The sequence below is a fragment of the Balaenoptera musculus genome, chromosome 12 (genome assembly GCF_009873245.2).
Source record: "Balaenoptera musculus isolate JJ_BM4_2016_0621 chromosome 12, mBalMus1.pri.v3, whole genome shotgun sequence".
In the NCBI taxonomy this organism is placed as follows: Eukaryota; Metazoa; Chordata; class Mammalia; order Artiodactyla; family Balaenopteridae; genus Balaenoptera; species Balaenoptera musculus.
This window is the reverse complement of record NC_045796.1, coordinates 31,242,840-31,267,781: the sequence shown is the minus strand read 5'-3', so window position 1 is coordinate 31,267,781 and position 24,942 is coordinate 31,242,840. Positions and strand designations below refer to the sequence as shown.

Below are 24,942 nucleotides of genomic sequence, written 5' to 3'. Positions count from 1 at the left end.
ACATTGAATATTATCTTTTTAATTAAATTAAACATCCTTTATTAATCTTTTACAGTTACGAAGATACATTTTTAATGTTTAAAATAAAATCATTTCCTCTGTACTCTAATAAGTAAGACAATGAATAATACAATAGGTCATATATGAGAATCTTTATATTCTTTATTCCTAACCTTCTTTTTCCTTTAATTAAAGTCAATATATCTTTGTTGAGTTTTAAATGTACTATTTTGCACAGAGACCTTAAAGTACCATAGAGAGCAATCACCATCATACTACCTTAAACATATCTAGCAATGACCTTAGATCTATAACATTGTAAAATAAATACACTGTGAAGACTCGTAGAGATACAATCCAGAATTAGTATAAAATAAAACTTGTACATCTAAAAACTTGTATAAAGTAAAAATCTGACTTGAAAGGGGCCCATTATATTTACATACAATGTCCTTTTAAATACATTAAAAGCTTTATATTTCATTAAATATAAAATAACTTTAAATCAAATATTAAAAATCAAATTTACTTTTCAAAGAGGTACGGTATTTGTCTTGAAAAAAGGAAAATCAACTTCATCACCAGGGAAATGCTGGGGGTTAGTGGGGGTGGGAGGTGGGGGGCGGTGTGGAGATCATCAGCCTGTAATCACCTAAAACACCACAAGGTGGCAATGGAAGCTCTGCTAAAGCACTAAGGCGGACTAAATGCCCTAAATTTTCTGCAGCCTTGCTGGTAAGAGTGAATAGTGTATTACATACATAGATGAAATCTTAATAAGTTTTACTGCTAAAACAAATTAGTAAACTAGTATCCATTTGATATTTCACAGTATAAAATGACAGAAGAGGTATAAACACATTTATTTACTTACTATAAATATATGGAAAAGGATGTAGGAAAGGGCAAACCCAATGAATCCCATGTCGGAGCCAGCATGACAGGCTGGGTGAGGAGAAGCATGTCGCAACCTCCCTGACCTGGCATCTTGTCTCATTTTTATTGTCTCCTTTCCCTTCCTACTAAATTTGTTCAGGCTCCTACTCTGTAACATCACACCAATCTCCTAACCTTTCCAGCCTGTCCTACACCACATTTCCAGATTACCATTAGAGAAAAGAGAAGGAAAAGACAGAATGAGGAGAAATCCTGGAAAAGTAAATATTTATCCTGAGTATTTTTCCTTAAAAGACTAAGCTGTAAACCAGAAACAGGTGATGTTGAAGTAGCAAGTTCTTCTGCTCTCACTGGCATTGGGACTTAGTTATTAGAAACATTAGGAATGTTCTAGAAATTAAGACAGTTACGTTTCTGCACATCTGGGCAGTGTCCAAATGACTACCCAGATATACATATAAATAGAAGGGTATTATTTATATATCACTATAGTTGATAAAAAGGATTTAATATTGATGAGTAATTTTCCTTTGTAAGCTTAATTTAATTGACCAGTTGAATTAAAAATACACAAATATGGAATAAACTTAGACTATCCAAAATAATTTTGGAAAAAGAAAAAGAATGACAAGTTTGGAGACTTTTACACATTACACACTCTTATTTCAAGATTTACTATAAAACTATAATAATAATCGAGTGTGGTTATATAGTAAAGCTAAACATGTACCACAATGAAACAGAACTCAGAGACCAGAAATTGTCAGTATATAGGGAAATGATTTTCAGCAAATCTTCCAGAGTAATTATATAGGAAAAGGGTAGTTTTTTTCATCAAATGGTTCTTGTACAACTTGATATCTGTATGAAATGCAATGAACCTCAGCATATACAACACACAAAAAATTATTCAAAATGGATCATCAACCTAAAGCTAAAACTGTAAAGTTTTTAGGAAAAAAAACAGGAGAAAATCTTCACAACCTGGGGCAGGCAGCAATTTCTTACATGGGATATCAAAAGCACAAAACAAACCAAAAATGATAAAACAGACTTCAAAAACTACAGTTGAAAAAGTAAAATCAAGCCAGACTGGAAAAAAAGTATTTGCAAACATATACCTGACAAAGATTTATATCCAAAGTATAAAGAACTCTTTAAAATTATGAAGGACTCCTACAACTCAGTAATTTAAAAAAAAGTAACCCAATTAAATGGACAAGAATTTGAACCATTATGAAAGAACATATATAAATGACTAATAACCATGTGAAAAGAGGCTCTATGTCATGCGTCACGGGGAAATGGAAAATAAAACTACAATAAGATACCACTGCATACACATTAAAATAGATAAAATTTAAAATATGGAAAATACAAAATACATTGGGAAGATTGTTAAGCAGCAGGAGATCTTATTAATCTGGTGAAAATGTAAAAAGGTACGCTATTCTGGAGAACATTTTGAGAGTCTTACGTAGTAAACATAAACTTAGTGTACAATCCAGGGACTCCACCACTAGGTGTTAACCCAGAAATTGAAAACATATGTCCATACAAGGATGAACACAATCATGTTCATAGCAACTTTCTTCATAATAGCCACAAACTGGAAAGAATCCAAATGTCTTTCAACTGGTGAATCGATAAATGAATTTGCGTATATACACACTGGGGAATACTACTCAGCAGTAAAAAGCAAAGGACTGCTGATACATACATATATATATGAATCTCAGTATATATTCATCAGTGTAGATGAAGCTCAGAAACACTGTAAGTTAAAGAAGCCAGGCACAAAATAGCATATACCATCTTATCCTATTTTCATAAAATCTAGAAAAGATCAAAGCCAATAGATAGTGACAAAGCAGTTTCATGGTTTCCTGGAGCTTTGTGTGGAGGGCGGATTGTCTCCAGAGGTGTGAGAGAAGTTTTGGCGGTGATGAAAATGCTCTACATCTAATTTGTGATGTGTTTAAGTAGGGGTACACATCTGAGAAAACTTGAGAACAGTACACTTAACCATAGGGCCATTTTATTGTATGTATGTTCTACCTCAAGCAATTTGACTTAAAAAAAAATAAATAAATAACAAACCGACAAAAAAGACACAGTGTATACTTTACCAATCAAATTGTTAAAAGAAGGAAACCAGGAAATCTGACTTAACAAGGCACAACTCCTAATCCTCTCGACACTCCCTGAGCCAGTGAATGTTGTGAAGCACCGAGTAAAGCTCAATCTCCCTGATAGAAGCAAAAGCTTGAGAGCTGCAACAGATTTGACAGCATGATATAAGGCCTGGGACATTCCCTTATGGAAAGGCATTCAGCCCTAACCACTTAGTAACCATTCTCTAATAGATTTTTAATAAAATCTGAGAAAGGAATAACCCATGCATTGTGATATAGAGTCCCACCTCTACACACACAGCCCTTTACCCTCAAAATATAGAAAAGGAAGTACATAAAATACATCACCCAAACTTCAAACTGTGGTGTGGAGAGAAAAAAAACTACTCTCAGATTTGCTTAGAAGGTAGTAAAAATTCACCTATATTTTACCAGAGCAAAGAAAAGTTTTAAACAGAACTGGCTCAGCGTAAGCAAGAAATGACAAATAACCATGCAAACTTAGGGTGAAAGGAAATTATATCACATTTCATATAAAGAGACAGAAAAAATCAATTCTAGAAGAAGATATAAATCAATTATACTGGAGAGAATTCCCACAAGTGTTTCACACTGTAAGTTTATTTAATAAGAACATGAATTCAATTAAACAAGAGCTCAAATAAAAGATAAAACAACACAATGAGATGAAAAGAGGGACAGCAGACTAAAGGAAATAAATTTAAGACAAAAAAATTAATGCCAAATAAGTTAGAAAAAACAGGAAGCAGAAGAGCACTTCTGAAAAATTATGGGAAAATGCTTGAGAAAAATCCCAAATAGATTAAAAAAAAGTTTGTAGATATAAGATAAAATTTTCTTGAAATGAAAAAAAGAAGTGAATATATGTACTGAAAGAACACTTTGTGTTTTGGGAAAATTTGATTCATATGCTCAACACTGAAATATGTTCAATTTAACTTATGAATTCTCCAGGTAGAGGAAGAATGAGCCCATTCATCCAAAGACATCTCCAAAGGGGGAAAAAAACCCCTATGACCCCAAAATATTATATCCAGCCAAATGCTGCCCAAATATAAATGCAGAAATTTTCAAACATAAAAGAACTCAGGGCATAAAGCACATGGAAGCCCTTCTTGATTAAGCAACTTGAGGACAAAACCCTGAGGAATCAAATTAAAGAACTCAGAAATGCAGAAATCAGATAAAGATTAGGGATTATCACTGAATCTATAAAAGTTGCACTAAATATTGTGGAAATTATGTTTTAGAATTAAATGTGAAAATTAAAAATCTTGAGAATACAAAAATTCTTATATAAATAATATTTGGAGGTACAGAAGGGAGGTTGGGGGAAAATGTGTAAGTGTGAATGTCCTCATCTTTATGATCTAAAACTGAAACATGTTTTTAAAAAAAGTGTTAATATCTTTTATGATCTATTTTCTCAACATTTGAGAACTCCTTTATACAATATTATCTCTTGTAGTTAAAAACAATAGCAATGCTTATTTGTTCAACAATTATTCAATTTTGATTTAATTTCTTTTTCTTCTGATAAAACAAAATTAAATTTTAATATTTTTGTTTAAAGCACTGCACAAATTATAATCTTTCTAACGCTACTCTATTCATCTTCATATAAATACCTACATAGAAAAATGCCTGTAATGACATTCCATTAATGTTAGTGTTGCTTATTTCTAACAGAATTTGGGGTGATTGCTTTCGTCCTCTTTTTTTTTTTTAATTTATTTATTTTTGGCTGCGTTGGGTCTTTGCTGTACGTGGGCTTTCTCTAGTTGCGGCGAGCGAGGGCTACTCTTCATTGAGGTGTGTGGGCTTCTCACTGAGGTGGCTTCTCTTGTTGCGGAGCACGGGCTCTAGGCGCACAGGCTTCAGTAGTTGTGGCATGCGGGCTCAGTAGTTGTGGCTCGCGGGCTTAGTTGCTCCGCGGCATGTGGGATCTTCCTGGACCAGGGCTTGAACCCATGTCCCCTGCACTGGCAGGCGGATTCTCAACCGCTGCGCCACCAGGGAAGCCCCATCCTCTTTTTTAAAACCTTTTTCTGCATTACCTAAACTCTTTATAATAAAGCCTGTGTGACTTTTACACCTTATCAACATAAAGTAACTTTTTTCCTGCAAAGAAAAATACAAACACCTCTCTTGGTTATTTTTTTAAGAAATAGAACAAATAAGGCAGGAACTTTCCATCACATAAACCTCACTGGAACCACACAGACAGTGGTGATGTATAGTGCAGCAGAGAATACAAATTTATCTGAGCTCATTGTCTACTCTGTTATCTGATCTTTGGGAGTTTTTTGTTTTTCCTTAAGCCTTGCCAGATCTGTAGGAGGCAGAGAAAAACTGCATCCCCCCAAACAGACAAATCCTGAGACAGGATGTACTTGTCTCTATCTTTCCACCAATGCATCCTTTAATCCTAGAATTGCTACAGAATGTTTAAAACAAAACTGGACACCTAAATAGTCCTTACATTAAAAGCAAAAATAGGAGATTCTAGGTTATATGTTTTATAATATTCCTGTTTAGTATTGTGTCCTAAAACCAAATTAGCGATATTCTTATAAGCAAAACAGAAAAAAAAGCACTCAAACCATTTCTCTCTTTCTGATCTTTTCACCAGAACCTTGTTGGTTTGGCCTTTAATGATATTTATGTCAGTGTGATGATGAACTAGACTTGAAAGTCTGATTTAAAGTCCAAACATGTATTTTATAACAGAGGCTCTTTTTCACTCATATTTTGGAAGAATAACTATATTTAACCATGTAGTTAAATGGTTTTATGTGGGCAATAACATCTCAAAACTGGCCTTGTTCTTTGAAGCAACTCTCCCTGTCTTTCGAAGTGATGAAAACCCCAACTTCAATATTTCCTGAAGGAGACCAAACGTGCGGACACTGGCAGAGCTCGTTGGGACACAGGAGCTGAAAGTTTCAGAGGCTTCACGCAAGTTGAACACACAAAAAAATAACTGGACCACAGAACACATTTCATTCATCTTGTAAATACACGGCTTTGAATGTTCATCCAACATTCACTCCAACATTCTCTTGATTAGGAAAAGTTTCTAGTCAATACGTTAAAAATATTCTAAAGGGAAAAAAAAACTACTTAAGTCTTAGTAAGAAACAATATAATCTCAATATTTTAAAAACAAGACTACATCCTAGTGTTTTTAGAATGACTTTTATGTGCTGTTTTGATTTTTATTGATATTTTATTTACTTATTTGCAATGTAGTTATTGATTGTGAACAAAAAGGCACATATATCAGCAACCACAATACAAACCCCAGCTCCCCCATTTAGTATGTACTCTATGAGGTTGAACAGATTTTTAATCTCTTAGCTTCCATTTCCTTCTCTAAACTGGGATTGCAAATACTGCTCTACCTATTGGAATTGTGTGAAAATAAATTAAATGAAATCATGTATGTGAAAATACTTCATAACCTTCAACCTAATTTACACCAGCATTTTGTTATTTGTATTTTGGTAGATACAGACTTATTGTCTAGTGGTCATTGGGTTGTCTGGATAAGAACTCAGTAGAACATATCTATGAATAGCAGGTTTAATTTAAAAAGAAGAGTGTTTTTAGTTCCTAATTTATAATCCCTATAAAATTTTGGAACAAAAAGGAGACTATAATTATATTCTCCTTCAGATCTGCATTTTACCACATCCTCATTAAGAGTTTATTTAACCTCTCCTTAAATACACCCCCTCAAAAATCTATGTGTATCTTTTGCCTAATTACATCAGTCTTTTTCATTTTGAAAAATCCTAATCATTAGAAAATTCTTCCTTATATTAAAATAAAATCTACACTTCAAAATTTCTACCAGCCACCCTAATTCTTCTTTGTGGCACTACTAAGAATGGATAAAATCCTTTTATTCTACATCAACCTTAATATTAATAATAATAATTAATAATAATTCTCAATTTCTTCTTCAAACATGTTTCCCTGCACCATTCACATATCATTACTTTCCCTTTACTCTTCTCTTTCCCTCACCATCCCCCAGAGATGCAGTCAATCAACAAGCCCAGAGAGTGCTACCTTCAAAAGCTAACCTGATTGGAACCATTTCTCATGAACACTACTGGCACCATCCTGGTCCAAGGCACCCTCACCTCTCAACTGGACAATCACCAGTCTCCAGGTAGATATTATTCTTTCCAATCTTGCCCTCCTAGAGTCCTTTCTCAACACAGTAGCTAAATTAACATTCTTAATACCCTATACCCTATAATAGCTTCTCTTCGCACTTAAAACCCAAAGTCCTTATGTTGCCTATAAAGTTCTACACTATATTGGTCCCACTTGCTCTTAGACCTCCTCACCTACTCTCTGCCAAATTTCACCCTGCTTCAGCCAAACTCACCTTCTTGCTGTTCTTTGAACATGCTAGCCTCATACTCGCCATCCATTATACTGGCTTTTCTCCCTGAAGAGTATACTTGCATATCTTTCCTTGGCTGGCTCCAGATCACCGAGGTCTCTGCTCAAACATCACCTCCTGCTATGGTCTGAATATCTGTGTCCCGCCACCCCCCGAAATTCACATGTTGATATCTTAATGTCCAGGGTGACATTATTAGGAGGTGGGGCCTTTGGGAGGCTCTGTCCTCATAAGTGGGATTAGTGCCCTTATAGAAGCAGCTTGAGAAAGCTCCCTTGACCCTCTGCCACATGAGGTCACTGTGAGAAGCTGTCTGTCTGTGAGGAAGTGGGTCCTCACCAGATGCTGAATCTGCCAGAATCTTGATCTTGCACTTCTCAGCCTCCGGAACAGTGACAGATAAATTTTCTGTTGTTTATAAGCTACCCTGTCTATGGCAGTAATAAGAGTCCAAATGGACTAAGACACCTCCCGAGAGACGCTCTCACCACCCTACTGAGAACAACTATATACTTCGTTCACTGTCTTGATTATTTTCATAACATCTTTTAATATCTGAAATTTTATATTATGTTGTTTATTTGCTTATTACCTCTTCCCCACTCTAGCACACAATCTCAAGGGAGCAGGAATAATATTTCTCTTGTTTATAATTTTATCCTAAGTCATTTCTATTATATGCAATTGTGCAGAAAGAGTTAACACAGCAGGCCTGAGACTGCCATCCTTAGGAACACCTGCTTGGAAGGCTGACCTCCGGCTGGCATCAGGGAACTTAAATAGCAAACAATTTCCTAGAAGGACATAAAACTTTCTCCAAATGATAAGAGTAATTTACTGTACCTAGACTGTCTGTACAAATGATGCTGTTTATGTTGAACACTTGCTTTCCTTCTGGGAGTCTGGAATTTTGCTATTTGCTAAGCAGAGGGCACCTATGTGACCAGCCCCCAGTAGAAACTCTGAGCACTGAGTCTCTAATGAGCTTCTCCAGTTGACAACACTTCATATATGTTGTCATAATTTGACGTGGGTGGAATTAAGCACACCCTGTGTGACTCCACTAGGAGAGGTCTCTTGGAAGCTTGCACTTGGTTTCCTGTGGACTTTACCTCATGTGCCTTTTCCTTTTGTTCATTTTTCTTTATGTTCTTTCACTGTAATAAATATTAGCCATGAGTACAACTATAAGCTGAATCCTTTAGGTCTTCCTAGAAAACAACTGAAGCTAAGAGTAGTCTCAAGGCCCCTGGACACAACAAGCAAGAAGGTCCCTTGGACTCCCCAGTTAAAAATAATCAAATAGAACAGCACATAAAGGAATCCCATAACATGGTGATGAATCTAGTATGAAAATAAAGCCCATCCTTACCCCTGCCATGAAATCTGTTTACTACTTACGTGACTGGCCTGTAGATCTCCTTAACACCAATGAACTGAAGTTGTTCCATAATGTCTGGGATACTTGCACATCGAGTAAGATTAATTCGTGGGTAATAAAGAAGGTATGAGAGACACATTTCATTCCTGGTGCTTAATCCTCCCTGAAAATGGAGATACTTTATTTAGAAAAATATATGTTCCACCGACTCTGATACTTACAGCACACAAGCTGCAAATGTTATGCAGTTTCTTCCCATATTGAAATGTCATAAATCTTAAAGCTGAAAAATAATCACTTAAAGGCCAATTTGGCTTTTCAACAGACAGCGGCACATTTAAAAATTAATAAAGTTATTTCCATCTCTTTAAAAGCTGCCTTTCTTAAATAACTTAATAATCTCCTCAAAGTTCAGTGTATGTGATGTAAACTTCTCACCACAGTGAACATTCCAGAGGATGTTCAGTAACAAGATACCAATCGGTCAGTTTGATGGAATCTTTGCCTGACTGATTGCACTGAATTTTCCATAATCTTGCTGTCATGTATATAAACATCAGCAGCTGCATACCACAGGGGAGGCACAGGTCACAGTTTGAATCTAAGTAGTAAATTATGTACTAATTAAAAAAGAAGAACAGCATCTGGAGTTGCTACAACAATGTCCAATTTTCAACCAAAAGTTATTAAACATGAAAAGAAACTGGAAACTATGATCTGTATTCAGGACAAAAAGTTAGTAGAAATTAATTGTGAGAGGACATGGATGCTGGATTTAGCAAAGACTTAAAAACAGACATAAATATATGTAAAGAGCTAAAGAAAGACGTTCAAATAATTAAAGGTAAATATGTTAAAAATGAGTGAACAAATAAGGAATGACATCAGACAAAGGAAAACATTAGAAAAAGGAACCGAATAGAAATTCTAGAGTTGAAAGGTACTATAACTAAATTAAAAATTCATAGGATGAGTGGGACAGCAACTTGACATGGCAGAGGAAGGAAGCCGTGAACTTGAAGATCAATCAATAGCAATTTCCCAACCCAAAGAACAGAGAAAAAAAGACTAAAGAAAGTGAAAACACCTCAGAGATCTGTAGGATAATATTAGATGTTCCATGTGTGTAATTTGAATTCCAGAATAAGAGGGAAGAGAAAAAAAGAATAGAAAAAAATATTTGAAAAAAAAAGGTGGAAATCCTCCCAAATTGAGTGAAAAACATTAACTTACAGACCCAAGAAGCTCAATAAGTGCCAAAGTAATTATGAAGACAGCCATACTTAGACACATCATAGTCATATTGCTGAAAGCCAAAGACAAAGAGAAAAGCTTGAAAGCGGCAAAGAAAAACGATAAAGTGCATACAGGGGAGCAGTAATACAGTGAACAACTGACATTTCATCGATGGAAGTAACAAAAAGATATTGGAATCACATTTTCAACTGCTCCAGGGAAAAAGAAATTAACCAAGAATTCTGCATCCAGCAAATCATCTATCTTTCAAAAGTGAAGGTGAAGAAACATAGTAGTGTTGTTCATAGTTATACATTAATGTAGTGGTTAATATGCAATGATTTTACAAATCGCAAAACAGAATGCTTCGCACTTGATGCAGGATTGGGCAAAAGAAGAAGCTGATCTGCAAATGAGGTGCAGCTGACACCTCAGTAAATATATTTAATCTGTCCTTGAGCTGGGACGGCTATTCAGAGTTATAGCAAATTGTAGGAAGGGAATTGGGCTTTTGTATTCTCACATCAACCAGCCATTGGCTGCTGGCTGCCCCGCTGAAGAGAGTATAACTTCAAGTGGGTCGTTCCTTGACTCCGATGGCAATGTCCAGTGAGGGACACGCTTCTGCTTTTTTTCTATTGTATGTTTGTCTTATGTTATGGATTTATAGAATCTATTTTATATGCTGGATACTAATGCTTTATGTATTGCAAATTTTTTTTTTTTCAGTTTAGAACTTATCTTTTCACTTAATAGTCTTTTTTGGGTAACCAAAAGTGTTAAGGTAATCGAATTCATCAGTCTTCTAATTTATAGTTTGTGCTTTTTATGTTCTGTTTAAGAAGTTCTTACCCCAAAGTACTAAAGTTATATTTATATATATTTCTCCTAATGGTTTTAATATTTTGTTTTTCACATTTTAATGTTTAATCTACCTGGAAATGATTTTTTTGTGTATTGTGGGAGATAAAGATGTAATTTTATTTTTGTCATCTGGATACCCAACTGTGCCAGTAATTCTTTAACGAAAAAGTCCATCCTTTGCCACTTATCTGAATGCCATTTCTATATTAAACCAAGTTTCCACGTAGGGGGTTTGTAGGTCTGTTTCCAGGATCCCTATTCCGGCCCACTCTTCTAACTCTGGACCCAAACCACACTATTAATCACCATAGCTTTAAAATAAGTCATCAAATCTAGTAGCTTGTTTCCCATCTTGTTCTTTTTAGTAGTGTCTTGCCAATTCTTAACCCTTTGCTCTTTTATGTAGATTTTACGATCAACTTGCTCCGTGTAAAAGCTAAAACTGTAAAATTTTTAGAAATTTTTTTTTAAAAAAATAGGAAAAAACCTTTGGCTAGGTGAAGATTTCTTAGTTAGACACCAAAACCCCAAATCATAAAATCTCTCTGATCTTTCTTTACTGGAATTATATCAAATTTATAAACCAATTTAAAAAGAAAGATTATCTTTGTTTCACTGAGCTTTTCTATCCATGAACACAGTATCTCTTAATTTCTTTAGGTGATCTTTAATGTCTTGCATAATGACTAATAATTTTCTCCATAGATATCAAACACATCTAATGTTATTTTATTTCTATAGGATGTATAGCCTTAAATTGAATTTTCTTGAGATAATTTATTGTATACTAAAATACAATTAACTTTAGATTTATCAGTTTGGGGGAGGTTTTGATGTGGAAAATTACAATATCTGTAAACAATGTGTTTTACTTCTTCGCTTCTTCCTTTCTGATCTTTATATCTCATTTTTTTCTTTTCTACTACGATATTGAATAAAACCAGTGATAATAAATATCCTTGTATTCTTCCTGACTTTAAAGAATTACTTCTAGTATTTCACTTAGTTTGATATTTGCTATAGATTTTTCACAGCTAATCTTTATCTGGTTAAGGCAATTTTCTCCTATTCCTAGTTTGCTAAATGTCCTTTATTCCCCCCACGACTGACAAACTTTATGAATGCTTTTTCTGCCCCTATTGAAGTGATAATAAGTCTTTTTCCTTCAATCTCTTAATGTATAATGGCATTAGTGTATTTTCTAATTTGAACCAATTTTACATTCCTTACTTAAGCCCAAATCAGTCCTAACGTTACATTTTTATATAATGCTGGATTTGGTTTGTCAATACTTTTTGTCAAAGTTACTTCCCTCTGGTGCATGTTGTGGACCTTTCTCGTATTGCCCATATCAAGTCTCAGTATTAAGCTTACGCTAACTTCATAAAATGAGTTGGTAGAAGGTGTTCCCCCTTTTTTTGTGCTCCCTGGAAGAGACCGAGGAAGGCATGAGTGATTTATTTCTTGAATGTTTGGCAGAACTCCCCAGTAACTCTGTTGGGGCCAGATTTCTCTTTGGGTCAGAAGCGCTAAGGTCATGGAATTTATTCTTCCTTTTGAAGTCTCGATTCATCTAAGTCCAGACTCACGCGCATGGTCATTAGTGACCACAGGTCTTTATTAATAATATTGGGTGAGGGAAAACTGAAAGATTAAGTATAGCTTTTCATGAAAGGGTCACTAAATTATACTGCAAATATTACCAAAGTATCATTAGTTAATCTGATAAAATGCTAAAACAGCTCTGATTTCACTTTTATGATGATTCATGTTCAAGACATTCAGGAATTTTGCTTCCAAATGTGAATGCTTTTCACTTTTTTCTCTTCTAAAATCAAAGTTTATTCCTTCTCCTCCACAAAAAAATTTTAATAATAATAAAATTCTTCTTACCCAAGTCATCCGGGATCTATCTTTTGTGTTGTAGCGACACTCAGTAATTAGATTATCTCCCTAAAACATAAAAGTAGAAGCTTTCAGATTGGAGTTTCATGCTGTTTTATTTATCTAATACATTTGTAGACAGTTTAGTTTGCTATATGAATGCATGCATTAAGTAATTTGATTCATAAGAAGACCTTTGATCTATTAAATTCTAGGTTTGCTAGTATAATAAGCAAGCAAACAAACAAATAAGACTCTCTTTGTTCAGGCCAGACTCCACCATGTTCTAGCTGCATGATCTTAGGTAAGAAAATGACTCAACTGGGCACAATTTGTTCATCTAAAAAATAATGATAAAAATAGCACTTATCTTGCACAGCTGTTGGGAGGAGATTACATGACAGAACACACATTTAGTTCTTAGTACAGATGAAACACTTCATAAATGTTAGCCACAGATACTAGTTATTGTGATTATCTCTTCATTTACATTATTTTCTTTAAAGGTCCTTAGGTGTTCATTTTCTTAAAACAGATTTATGAGGCAAATTACTAGTAATTTATTTTTCCCATACTTTCCAACCTTTTGAACAGTTCTGCACGTAATGAAAATAATTTTTTATGGCTCCCCAGTCAGGTAAGTGGACAGGCTATTCATCAGAGGGAGTGAGCTCTGGGTAATGGCCCCCAGATTTGTCCTCCCTGCCTGGATATTCAGAGAGCCCAGAGATCAGTATCTCAACATATTAATACCCTACTTATGGCACACCAGTTACGTGTCACAAGGAGTTCTGAGATAACCCAATAAAACTGGTTGGAGAGTCCCAAGACAAGACAACACCATAAAATGGAGGGTAGTCCTTAAGAATCTTGAGATCACTGTTTCTCAAATTTCATCTTCCAACTCTCAGGGTGTGTCAGGGGATTTCTGCATGTAGAAAAGATATTGCTATTACTCTCACTTCATAACTAGTATAAGTATCTGACTTTTAAGAAGAGAATAAGGGGCTTCCCTGGTGGCGCAGTGGTTGAGAATCTGCCTGCCAATGCAGGGGACACGGGTTCGAGCCCTGGTTCTGGGAGGATCCCACATGCCGCGGAGCAACTGGGCCCGTGAGCCACAACTACTGAGCCTGCGTGTCTGGAGCCGGTGCTCCGCAACAAGAGAGGCCACGATAGTGAGAGGCCCGCGCACCGCGATGAAGAGTGGCCCCCGCTTGCCACAACTAGAGAAAGCCCTCGTACAGAAACAAAGACCCAACACAGCCAAAAATAAATAAATAAATTTTTTTAAAAACCAAAAAAAAGAGAATAAGGGTAGGAATTTATAGAACTATTGAGCGTGATGGCCATTAAATAAAAAATTTGACAAAATGAAGCATCATAAAATTTTTAAAATTCTTCATTATCATAAAGCATAAAATTCTCTTCTGTGTCCTTCCACTAGAACCCCAAGTACTGTTGCAAGCTGGATTACACACAAAAGAATAATTAGCTATGTCCAAATATCTTTGTCAAATGAGAGAATTACCTTATATTCATTCTTACTGAAATGAAACTTCCAAAAACTATCTTATGTTGAAAGCAAACTTCTGATCTTACCATTACCTGAACTGCAAGCCAAAGGATTGTTAACTGGGGAGTCAAGTAAAAAAAGAAAAAAAAAAAAAAAGATGCTTACAGCACAAAACCCAAGTTTTTATTTTCTTTTTAAATCAACAACTTGAGTTGCCCCTGGGAATAGTAAGAAAAATGAGTTTCAGTTTGGGAAAACAGATCAAACACATTCCATGTGGCTTGTGCAACAGCCATGGTGGGTGGCTTTGAGGATATAGATGAGCGATTTATTCCACCAATAGAAACCTGGCTAATTCTCAGCAGACATATGTCTCAGGACTTTGATGACATTCAGTGAAAAAGAACAAAACAATCATACTGGTAAGATTGTTCGTTCTTCCTTAAGGTACTGAAACTCCTGGAAATTGAAGTCAAAATCATCATCATAAGCGAGTAATCCCATTTCCTCCCCTTTGCGAAAATGACGCAGCCTGATGCCTCTGCCTGCCAGGTGAGCGTGGAGCAGAACAGCAAACACGTGGATGCCACTTGGCTTTTCAACTTCCAAAGCCTGCAGGGGACACAGGGGACACAGGGGACAGAGGCCTGATTAGCCCAAGTAAGCTCAGACGGTTCACCTTAAAACACACTTGTAGGGGCAACGGAGAAGAAAAGCTTATTACACGATTTAAGTGAATGCATGAGCTGCCAGACATTTTGAATTTGGATTTTTCCTGACTTATACCTAGCAGTGTTATCTTTGTGAAGCAATACTGGCTGGGAGAAAAGAAAAGGGAGTAATGCTTGCTGAGGACCAACTGGACCACTTCTAAATATTACCTTTCTTTTTTCTTCTTTTAGTAGGTAAGAAAGCAGTCAAAGCTCCTGGCAAAAAGATTCCAGTATGTTGGTAGCTTGCACGTTGAAAACTCTTAAAAGGAGAATCTATTCCCACTTTTCCAGATAAGAAAACTGAACTGGGAGAGTGAAATTAAATGAAATGCTCATGGTCCTACAGCTAGTGGTTGATGTCATGGCAATTTAATTCATGGTCTAAATGTCTTAAATAACTCAGAAGAGCACAATCTTTCCACTCCACCAGTCTGCCATACTGTCTACAACCACAATATCCTATAATTCATAAAGAATACTATCCATGTCGAAATACTTTAATTCAAGAAAAAAGAACTATAAATGGAAGCAGCCATTATGAAATACTTATATATGGTTTTCTCTTATCCAATATGTATTTTTATATTAGTTATTCTTGCTCTTTGGTTAAAGAAGGGAAGGCAACTATAAATCAGAGAAAATGAGAAAAAAATGAAAATGAATCATGGAAAAAACAAATATGGGTAAAGATGAAGTTGAGAAAGGAGAAGGGGACTACACAAACAAAGGTCGAAATTGTAAAAGAGAAAGTGAAGTATCCACTATGAAACAATCAAAGGAGGGGAAAGGAAGGAAAACACCCTGAAAATTATTCCTGTCTTTAGAATTCTACACCTGTAGTCTTCAAGATTTAAAAAAGCAATAGAGGTCCTGCTAAAATTGTAAATAATTGTTTTACAGCATGACAACAAGAAAAAGGTTAATAATAAACTAACTTGGAATTTTTCCAAACATAGTTTCTAAGAGCATAGATGAATCTGGAAACAACAGCTCATAGACTCAGACATAGCATACCTCTTCCAGGCATTCCAGGGTGCAGTGACCCTCAGACCGGAAATCAGGCAGGCCTGGAGGGATTGTGTGGAAGAGGCTTACCCAGAGGCCAGCCTCAATCACCCCAGCATCGTATTTCCTTATATCTGTCGTGTGAAATAACCTCAATCCAGAATTATCTATTAAGCCTGGAACGAGCATTTAAACAAGAATCATTCAAAGTGAGTTTAAGTTCTTAAAAAAGAAAAAGTTTTCCATATTCAGTTGAAATGGGTTCATTGGCTTTTCTTAAAAATCTCACAAGGGAAAGGAATACAAGCAAAGATTAATGGACGGCAACATTCAGCTTCAAAAAGAGGAATTAAAAGATGAGTCACCATATGGTCTGCAACCATTCTTCACTTACACAGCATACCATGGGAGACACGTTTGTGCTGACTAGCTGATATATTCCACAATTACCTAACATGAAGACAGAACGAAAATTCTAAAGTCATTCATTAGAATATAGAATAACTCAACAGGAGTTTTATTTTATATTGTTTTGAGGTGAAGTTCAGTAACATTTACATAGAGGTGAAAACCCCTTGGTCTAGAAACCACCTGGTGATGGAGAAAAGTACTAATGGTTAACTTTCTTTATAGTTTATTACCAGTCTTTTAATAATTCATCAGTCGTTCTATCAACAAACAGTTATTAAGAATCTATCATGTGAACAGCACAACAACAGGCACAGTGGGGAGGAAAGATGAATAAGACACATCTCTTGCTGTGACATAGCTATCATAAGGACGGACAGTATGAGCCCCAAACACTTCATAAATCCGTTCCACTATAAAATTGCTTCTTCTCTGCAGTGGTGACTTACCTACCTGTGACTACCGAATTGACCTTTGGATCAATTAACATATACATAATTTTGTATTAATTGTTGTGATTATTTTATTGTTTCTCTTTTCCACTACACTATAATGTCCATGAGGGTGGGGACATTATGTTGTTAAACACAGATCCAGCACATCATTGGTGCTCAGTATTTGCTGAAAAATTGCACGAATCAGTGTAAAATAATAACTTTAAGTTTCTTCTGTTGATAATTTCATATTAAATCCTTCAATTTTTTGGCTTTGGAATATTACATAGTGAATTCAGGTGTAAATACTTACCTCTCTTCATTCCAACATCATATTACACAGTGTCACTGCATAAATAGTTTTGAGTATATTTATGGTTTGCCTATCACACAACAAAATGCTTAATATTTTCTAGTGTGATGAACGATAGTTTTTTATATATGCTTTTAGAAAGAAAATATTTTGTAAGCACCATGTATTTGGGACTAATTTACATCATAAAGGGAAAAGTCTATTATTCTACTTCCTGGTAAGTAATATGCAAATTGCTTTTTAAAATTAGTGATCACATGCGCCCATTTGCCTGGTTCATCGCTGGTTAATGACTGCTGTCCCAGTGTAATTATTAATAGTGCCCTTTTTCATTCTAAAAAAAATATCCTAATTGGATGACAAATGTATAGGTTAATTCTTTCTACCACTGGATGTTATTTTATTTTAAGTCTGTTTAACTCTGTTAAAATTAAAAGTTACAAAACTTTTAAAATCATAGGTAGAATGTATAAAGAATACACTCACCTTCCTTATATGTTGGATTGTCATAATGGACTTCCAGGAGCACATAATGAGGGTCTAACGGAGTGCCGAGGGATAATCCAACATGAGGTGGATAGGAAAAACCCTAAACAAGCAAAATTCCATGACATACAATCCTGTGAAAGTCCCTCAGAGCTCTACTCCACCCAAAAGCCAGCCATTCTCAACGATATTTCAACGTTCTTCAACTCCATTAATCTATAGTTGATCAAATAAAATGGCTTAAGGGAAGAATTACTTCCTATGGAAAGAAAAATAAATTACCCTCATATCAAAAATAGTATATAGGGCCTCCCTGGTGGCGCAGTGGTTAAGAATCCACCTGCTAATGCAGTGGACACGGGTTAGAGCCCTGGTCCGGGAAGATCCCACATGCCACGGAGCAACTAAGCCCGTGAGCCACAACTACTGAGCCCGCGTGCCACAACTAATGAAGCTCACGTGCCTAGAGCCTGTGCTCCGCAACAAGAGAAGCCACTGCAATGAGAAGCCCGTGCTCCGCAATGAGAAGCCCGTGCTCCACAATGAAGAGCAGCCCCCGCTCGCAGCAACCAGAGAAAGCCCACGCACAGCAACGAAGACCCAACACAGCCATAAATAAATAAATAAATACATACATACATTAAAAAAAAATAGTATATAGAGTTTTACACGTAAGTGTTAGACTCGTAGGGGGAAAAATGATCAATTAACTTCGTTACATCGCAGTAATCATTGGCCCACCTCTCCACCAATGGCCCACGCAAAAATGACAGTCTCGCAGGTGAGGAAGGCATCAGGCATGTTAGGGTGGTAGCACTCGTGCCCGTGGTCCAGGACGCTGTCGCTGAAGTTGCTGCTGCACTGATAGAGCAGGATGTGATGGACCAGACTCTCGTGGCCTCTCTGTATCACGGGCTTAACCTAAGCAAGCACAGGTGAGAGGGAGGATGCAATGAATAAAAACACCCTACAACACCCTACGATAAGCATGAAACTAGCATAAATGATTATTAGTTTTTCAAAGGAATAGTTTTCTCAACTACGTAACGGTTATGTGGCTGAAGCATAATTTGTTCTGGAGATGACGACAGTGATGATGATGATGGTGCTGATAGTGACGGCAGCGGCAAAGACAATGGCAACAGCAAAGATGCGATAACCATTTACTCCTCCAAGAATCCTAGGACTTCACTAATCTGTTGTTTGCTTTTTAAACTCACTGTTGTTTCCCTTAACAGTCTGCATAGCAGCTGTTTCAAAACTTGCTTGCTCTCTTCCAGGTTTTACTTTGCCCTGGCACTCTCTGTCTCTCTCTGTCTCTGTCTCTCTGTCTCTCTCTTTTTCACATAGAAAAAAAAATCACATAGGCATAAACGCCTTCAGTCTCCCTCTCCACCACCTCAAAATGTTATCTTTACCCATCCCTACTGGCAGTAATAGATCATGTATCACCTATCTATCTATCTTTCTATCATCTATCATCTATCTATATGGTACAGAGCATAGTGCTAGGCACAAAGGAGGGCTCAGTAAAGGATATTTTTATTTTAGTGATTAAAATCAAATTCTAACAAGAATTTTACCATTAGAACTTAGGAGAGAAAAAGTCACTGTAGCGATGCGCTCCTGTGACCCTGCTCAAATTAGAAGAAGGAAACTGGTGAAAATAGAATAAGCGGTAAAGTTCGTCCTGAAAGCGTGATTTAGGTGACTATGCTTCTTCCATTGTCCCTTCTGTAAGCTCCCTTCAGAACATTGTCCGGGAACCCAGAATGAGCTAAGCACATCCTAACAACCCAAAAAGCCTTATATCCAGAGGAAGTGGACGAGCCCTGTACTTAGCTTAGCTGGGCTATCGGTGTTGCCATTAGTTACAGGGTTCTTTGAACCTTCTGTTCATCTGCCAAAGAAGGCCTGGTGTGTTCCTAAATTTCCAAGAGTTTAGCTGTCTTAGAGCTCATCCACATTTGTGCTTTTAGCCCTAACTACTCAAATGCAAACAATTCATTTTAAAATCCTTGCTTTAGACAGTCATAAAGATGAAGTGTTTTCAGCTATTTTCCCCTAAGTCTCTCCATTTTGATTTTCTACTTAGTTTTCTTTATATATATATATGTTTATATATATGAAAATCTAAGCAGCCAAAGAAAGAAGCAGTAGGCAGTGAGTAGATATCTGAATGGGCAGCCAGGGGTTCAAGTTTTTAAATCCAGCTTTTCTTTTGTGTTGCATAGAGTCCTGCCACACCTAACCCACACGTACATTTTTAAAATCACATTCACAGAAAATGACGTTGCACCTGGTTGTGTTTGCACTTGCCTCATCTCTAGAGGATCGTGTGCCCTGAAGACAGAAACTATTTTCTATTTTGCTTGAAAATGACAGTTATTGTTCAAGCATGGTTGCGTAATATATAACAAGTACACAGAAGGACAGCCCAGGATTTCTACTAGATTGTAGTTTTCACATTTAGTTTGAGCTTTTTTGCAAGCACTTATTTGGGCGCCTCAGTACTCCAAGGGGGACAGGAAACTGCTAATATGTCCATAGTAAAATATTCAGGCACATGTGAGATTTTTGCTCTGTGCCTTCTAAGTTCAGGCAGAACCTGTAGGTTGTACCGAGCTCTACTACGAGGTAGGTCCTAGATAGGAGCCCTTAGGGCAAATGAGGGTTGGCTGTTGCCAAGGCAGCTACATAAACTAGAGGCCTTCATAATGGCACAGGAAGAGGGCGCTAAGGGAGGGTGGGGGGCACAGTATGTGAGGCTGGGTGGTGCCTGTCTTAGAGGAGCTTCAAATAAACTTCTTAAAAAAGAACTCTTTAAGAACAAGTCCCTCTTGTATGTATAAAGGAAGTGCTGAAGCCAACACCAAGTTGCCAAGCTAACAATGCATTCTAGGAACAATAATAGTAACATCTGTCTTTTACTTAGCACCTACTAACTACCAGCCACTATTGAGTCATTTCACATATTTCATTTACTATTTATAACAAATCTATAAGGTAAATGTTATTGTCTCCATTTTACAGATGAGAAAACTAAGACTCAGAGGTTTAGGCAGCAAGTTCAAAGTACCATGGCTAGGAAGTGGTGGATGGGGATTTGAAACTAGGCTGGTCTGACCCCAAGGTCAGTACTCTTCTGCTGCAACACATTGTTGAAGGAAGATACGTTGGAGATGCACCAGTGACCTTGGAGGTTGCTACCAGTGAGCGGGCGGATGAAGGGTTTCACATAAGGCAAGTTGCCGACAGCTGTCAGGCAGATGTCAATGCCAGGAGGTGCTTTCAGAGCCACTGCTGAAAATCCCCATGCAATACTGCCATCAGGGGAGCAGTGCCGGACTGGGAGGGAGCGTCATGCCTGGGGAGTCTCCTGCCCTCCTTGTCACCCAGTCCAAGTACCCTTAGCCTCTAGGGAGAGGAGACAGACTGTGACCTTTAACTGTGCTCTCTCCTAAGGAGAGCAAATAACAAGGTCTCTCCTCGAAACCCAGTGAAGGCTTTAAGGAGAATTAAATTGCAATCCAAGCCCCAGGTTACAAATGGATAGTACAGCCTAGAAAATGAGGATTTCCTAAGAAACATACACTCATAAAACAAGAAGGAAACTTACTGCAGGCAAACCTAGGTACTGATCATAAGAAAATATAAGAAGCCTTGGAAGAAGCGAAGCCCTTGGAGAAAAAGAATTTTTTTTCTACTGTGAGACGAAAGAGACAAAGAAAGAGAAGTGCCTGAGAATGATTCGTAAGGATAACTACTGAATGAAGAGGCCACAGACGTGGGAGGAAAAATACGAGTTATCAAACTCCTGAAAAGAGGAGAATTTCTTGATAGAGAATTTTAAGTTGACCATGGGGGATAATTAAGCGAGACACCAAGAATATCCCCGTGGATGGGAATAACCCGGTAGTGCAGGGTCCAGGTTCCAGGGAATGTGAGCTCCTTGATGAGAGCGGGACAGGACCACTGGCTTACGGTGCCCAGCACAGGAGAGAATTTCCCACAAAGCCTCCTGGCATGCTTAAGAGCCTAGTGACGCCAGTGCACGGCTACCAATCACCAAATGACGGCTGCACGTTATCTTCTGCTGCCACGACCAGTTCCACAAACATCTGAAGCAGTCATAGTACTTGAGTTTTATCCCCTGTTGTGATATCCTTCATTTCTCCCAAGTAAGGCTGAGGCACAGACCAGCGAGTACATCTGAGGAAGGAGAGTGAGGGGCACAAGGGGTCCATGCCTCACACTGCTTGCTGGGTGAATGCAAGCACTCAGCACTACTCTTTCTTGTACTCTTGGTTAACTGTCCACAGGAAAGAATCTTCCTTTTGCATCACTGCATTGTTTGAAACAATGGTGGAGTTCTATACTTTTGTATTTAAATATTTCGGAGACAAATAAGGCTTGTTTGTCTATCAGTGCTATAAGGGGCAGCACTTAAAAAGGATTTCCTATTTTGATTACTACTTCATAGGCGTCACGTTATTATCACAATCAAAATGGGAATGCCAAAAGTTGCCTCTATTCAAAAAAATATTACAATGATAGAAATTGTCAAAGAAGGTCATGGCAAGATAAAGCACACAAATATAAATAAATTGGTCTTCCTGAGACCGTAATGAACATTTAATTGAATTTTGCTTTTAGTTGGCTATATGCCGGCAGAAGAAATAAATAAAAAGAAATATTTTTTAAAAGTGCCTATGGAAGTGGGTGGCAATGACACCCACCTGATGACATATTAAACTGTGTGACTGATCAGTGTTCCTGCACACAGATGGAATTTACAGACCTAGAACAGATGGTAGGCCTGTACGCCCACCTTCATATGCAAAAGAAGCCAGGCAAGGATGGCCTGGCAGCTGCGGGTTATCTGTTAGCATGGGTGCACACTAAAACACAGCCGGAGAACAAAAACGCAGATGAAAAAGAGAGGGAAGTCTTCAACCTGAAGGATTTTAGCAGGTAAAACAATCCCTTCAGTTAGTTCAAGAAACTGGAACTTTGGGATACTCTTGAGAGGACTTAGCAGTAAAAAAGAGAAGAAGAAGAAGAAAAAACAAGAGCTGCTAAGCATAGCCAAGACAAAGATGAAAATTAACATTGATGATAAAATAACCTAGACATTGAAAATCCCCAGATATTTATACTGTTTCTCATGACCCCATCTTTTCTTGACCTCTTTAGTCAGGTCAAAGCAAAGTCCCTGCAACACACAGATTACTTCATAACTACTTATTGAATGGAAATGAAGTGACTACTACCTTTTTCATGAAGCCAACATTAAGGAGGCTGTGTCATCAAATGCAATGCCTCCTAACTTCCTGATCGTCTCAACTCCAGTGACTTATGCTGCACCCCACTTCCCTCACCATCTCCCAGAGAGGCAGTCAATCAACAAGTCCAGTGAGTGCTACCTTTAAAAGGTAGCCTGATGCCAAGGAGCAACTAAGCCTGTGCACCACAACTACTGAGCCTGCGCTGTAGAGCCCGCGAGCCACAACTACTGAGCCCGCGTGCCACAACTACTCAAGCCCACGTGCCTAGAGCCCGTGCTCCGCAACAAGAGAAGCCACTGCAATGAGAAGCCCGCGCACCACAACGAAGAGTAGCCCCTGCTCACCACAACTAGAGAAAGCCCGTGCACAGCAACGAAGACCAAACACAGCCAAAATAAATAAATAAAATAAATATATTTATTTTAAAAAAAAAGGTAGCCTGAATGTAACCATGTTTTCTCAACTTTCAAATATCAATTACCTTAGTACTAACACTTGCAGAAAGAAACCTATTTTTTGCTTAATTCCCCTACACTGGGTTGAGCAATGTTCCTCCAAAATTCATGTCCACCTGGAACCTGAGAATGTAACCTTATTTGGAAATAGGGTCTTTGCAGATGTAATTAGTTAAGATGAGTTTCCACTGGCTCAGACACACACACACACACACACACACACACACAGAGATGGCCATGTGAAGACAGAGGCAGAGACTGAAGTCAAGTTGCCACAAGCCAAGTAACCCCAGAAAGCAGCAGAAGCTGAAAGGGCCAAGGAAGGTTTCTCCCTTAGAGCCTTCCGAGAAAGCATGGCCCGGTCAACACCTTGATTTTGGAGGTGCCAAAATCTCTGGCTTCTGGCTGCCAGAGCTCTGAGAGAATAAATTTCTGCTGTTTCAAGTTACCCAGCTTGTGGTCATTTATTATGGAAGCTCTAGGAATCTAATAGAGCCCCCCATCTCAATTTTTTAAAATAAAAAACTAACAATTCTCAGATTTTTACACTTGTACCTAGGCCATGGTTGTCTCTGCATTTGTTTGTGATGTGAACTTATCTCAAATATACATTGTTTCCTCTTATTTGAATAGATCTGTAGATTAGTTAAGAATATTGTATCAAGGGTAATTTCCTGGCTTTGATAATCAAACTAAGTAAATGTAAGATGTTAGCATTTAGGGAACTCTACTATTTTTACAATTCTTTTTGTAAGTCTGATATTATTTCAAAATAAAAAGTGTAAAAAGTAAAAAAATATAAGATTCATTATCTATAGCTAAATATATGTGTTATCTGCTTTTGTTTTTATTTTTGGCGGGTAAAAGAGAGGGGGATAAAATGCCCTTCTTGACTGGTCTAAGTATACTGAGCTCAGTGAGAAAAACAGGAGGTGATTAGAGCTCTTACGAGCAATTTTCCTATACTTCTTCTACCAAGTCTACCCATTTAAGATGTGACTTGTTGGAACATGAGTGGAACATAGCTCTCCAAAACCAACTTGCAGTTCTAATAAATTAAAAATTAAAACAAAAGGAAGGAGGTGATGGGTGGAATCTGTAATGAGCTGGAAATTTTGTAAATCCCCATCACCACTTTTCTGCCTGCCCGTTCTTGTTCCTGGCATCCCTCTTTACATACCCACCCGAGGCACAGGTTGCTGTCCCTGTAATAGCAGGTAAACCAGCTCTGACAAAGGTTATCCAAAGGGCACCTGGCTCTTAAAGTGATGCAGCCTATGAGAACATTTCAGCCAGAACTAGTAGTATAGATAGATGATTATAAGGTCATGTGACTATTTGCTTCCCTCTCTCCCTTTCTCCCTCTTTATCTTCATCCCTGATGGGGAGAACTCTTTGAGAATGACAATATATCTGACTTTTTAAAAATTAATTTATTTATTTTTGGGTGTGTTGGGTCTTCGTTTCTGTGCGAGGGCTTTCTCTA

At 37.4% G+C, this 24,942-nt stretch overlaps 1 protein-coding gene across 2 annotated transcripts in view; it reads right to left on the bottom strand.

Annotated features, from left to right (window-relative positions):
• MOXD1 (monooxygenase DBH like 1) overlaps nt 1-24,942 on the bottom strand; it is a 79,493-nt gene that overhangs the window by 3,082 nt on the left and 51,469 nt on the right. For both annotated transcript variants that reach the window (XM_036871133.1, XM_036871134.1), the window contains exons 5-10: nt 18,455-18,634; nt 17,714-17,816; nt 16,082-16,248; nt 14,775-14,966; nt 12,848-12,907; nt 8,875-9,017 (exon numbers count right to left, since the gene is read on the bottom strand). In XM_036871133.1, the coding sequence (XP_036727028.1) occupies nt 8,875-9,017; nt 12,848-12,907; nt 14,775-14,966; nt 16,082-16,248; nt 17,714-17,816; nt 18,455-18,634 (845 nt within the window). The remainder of the gene's footprint in view (nt 1-8,874; nt 9,018-12,847; nt 12,908-14,774; nt 14,967-16,081; nt 16,249-17,713; nt 17,817-18,454; nt 18,635-24,942) is intronic.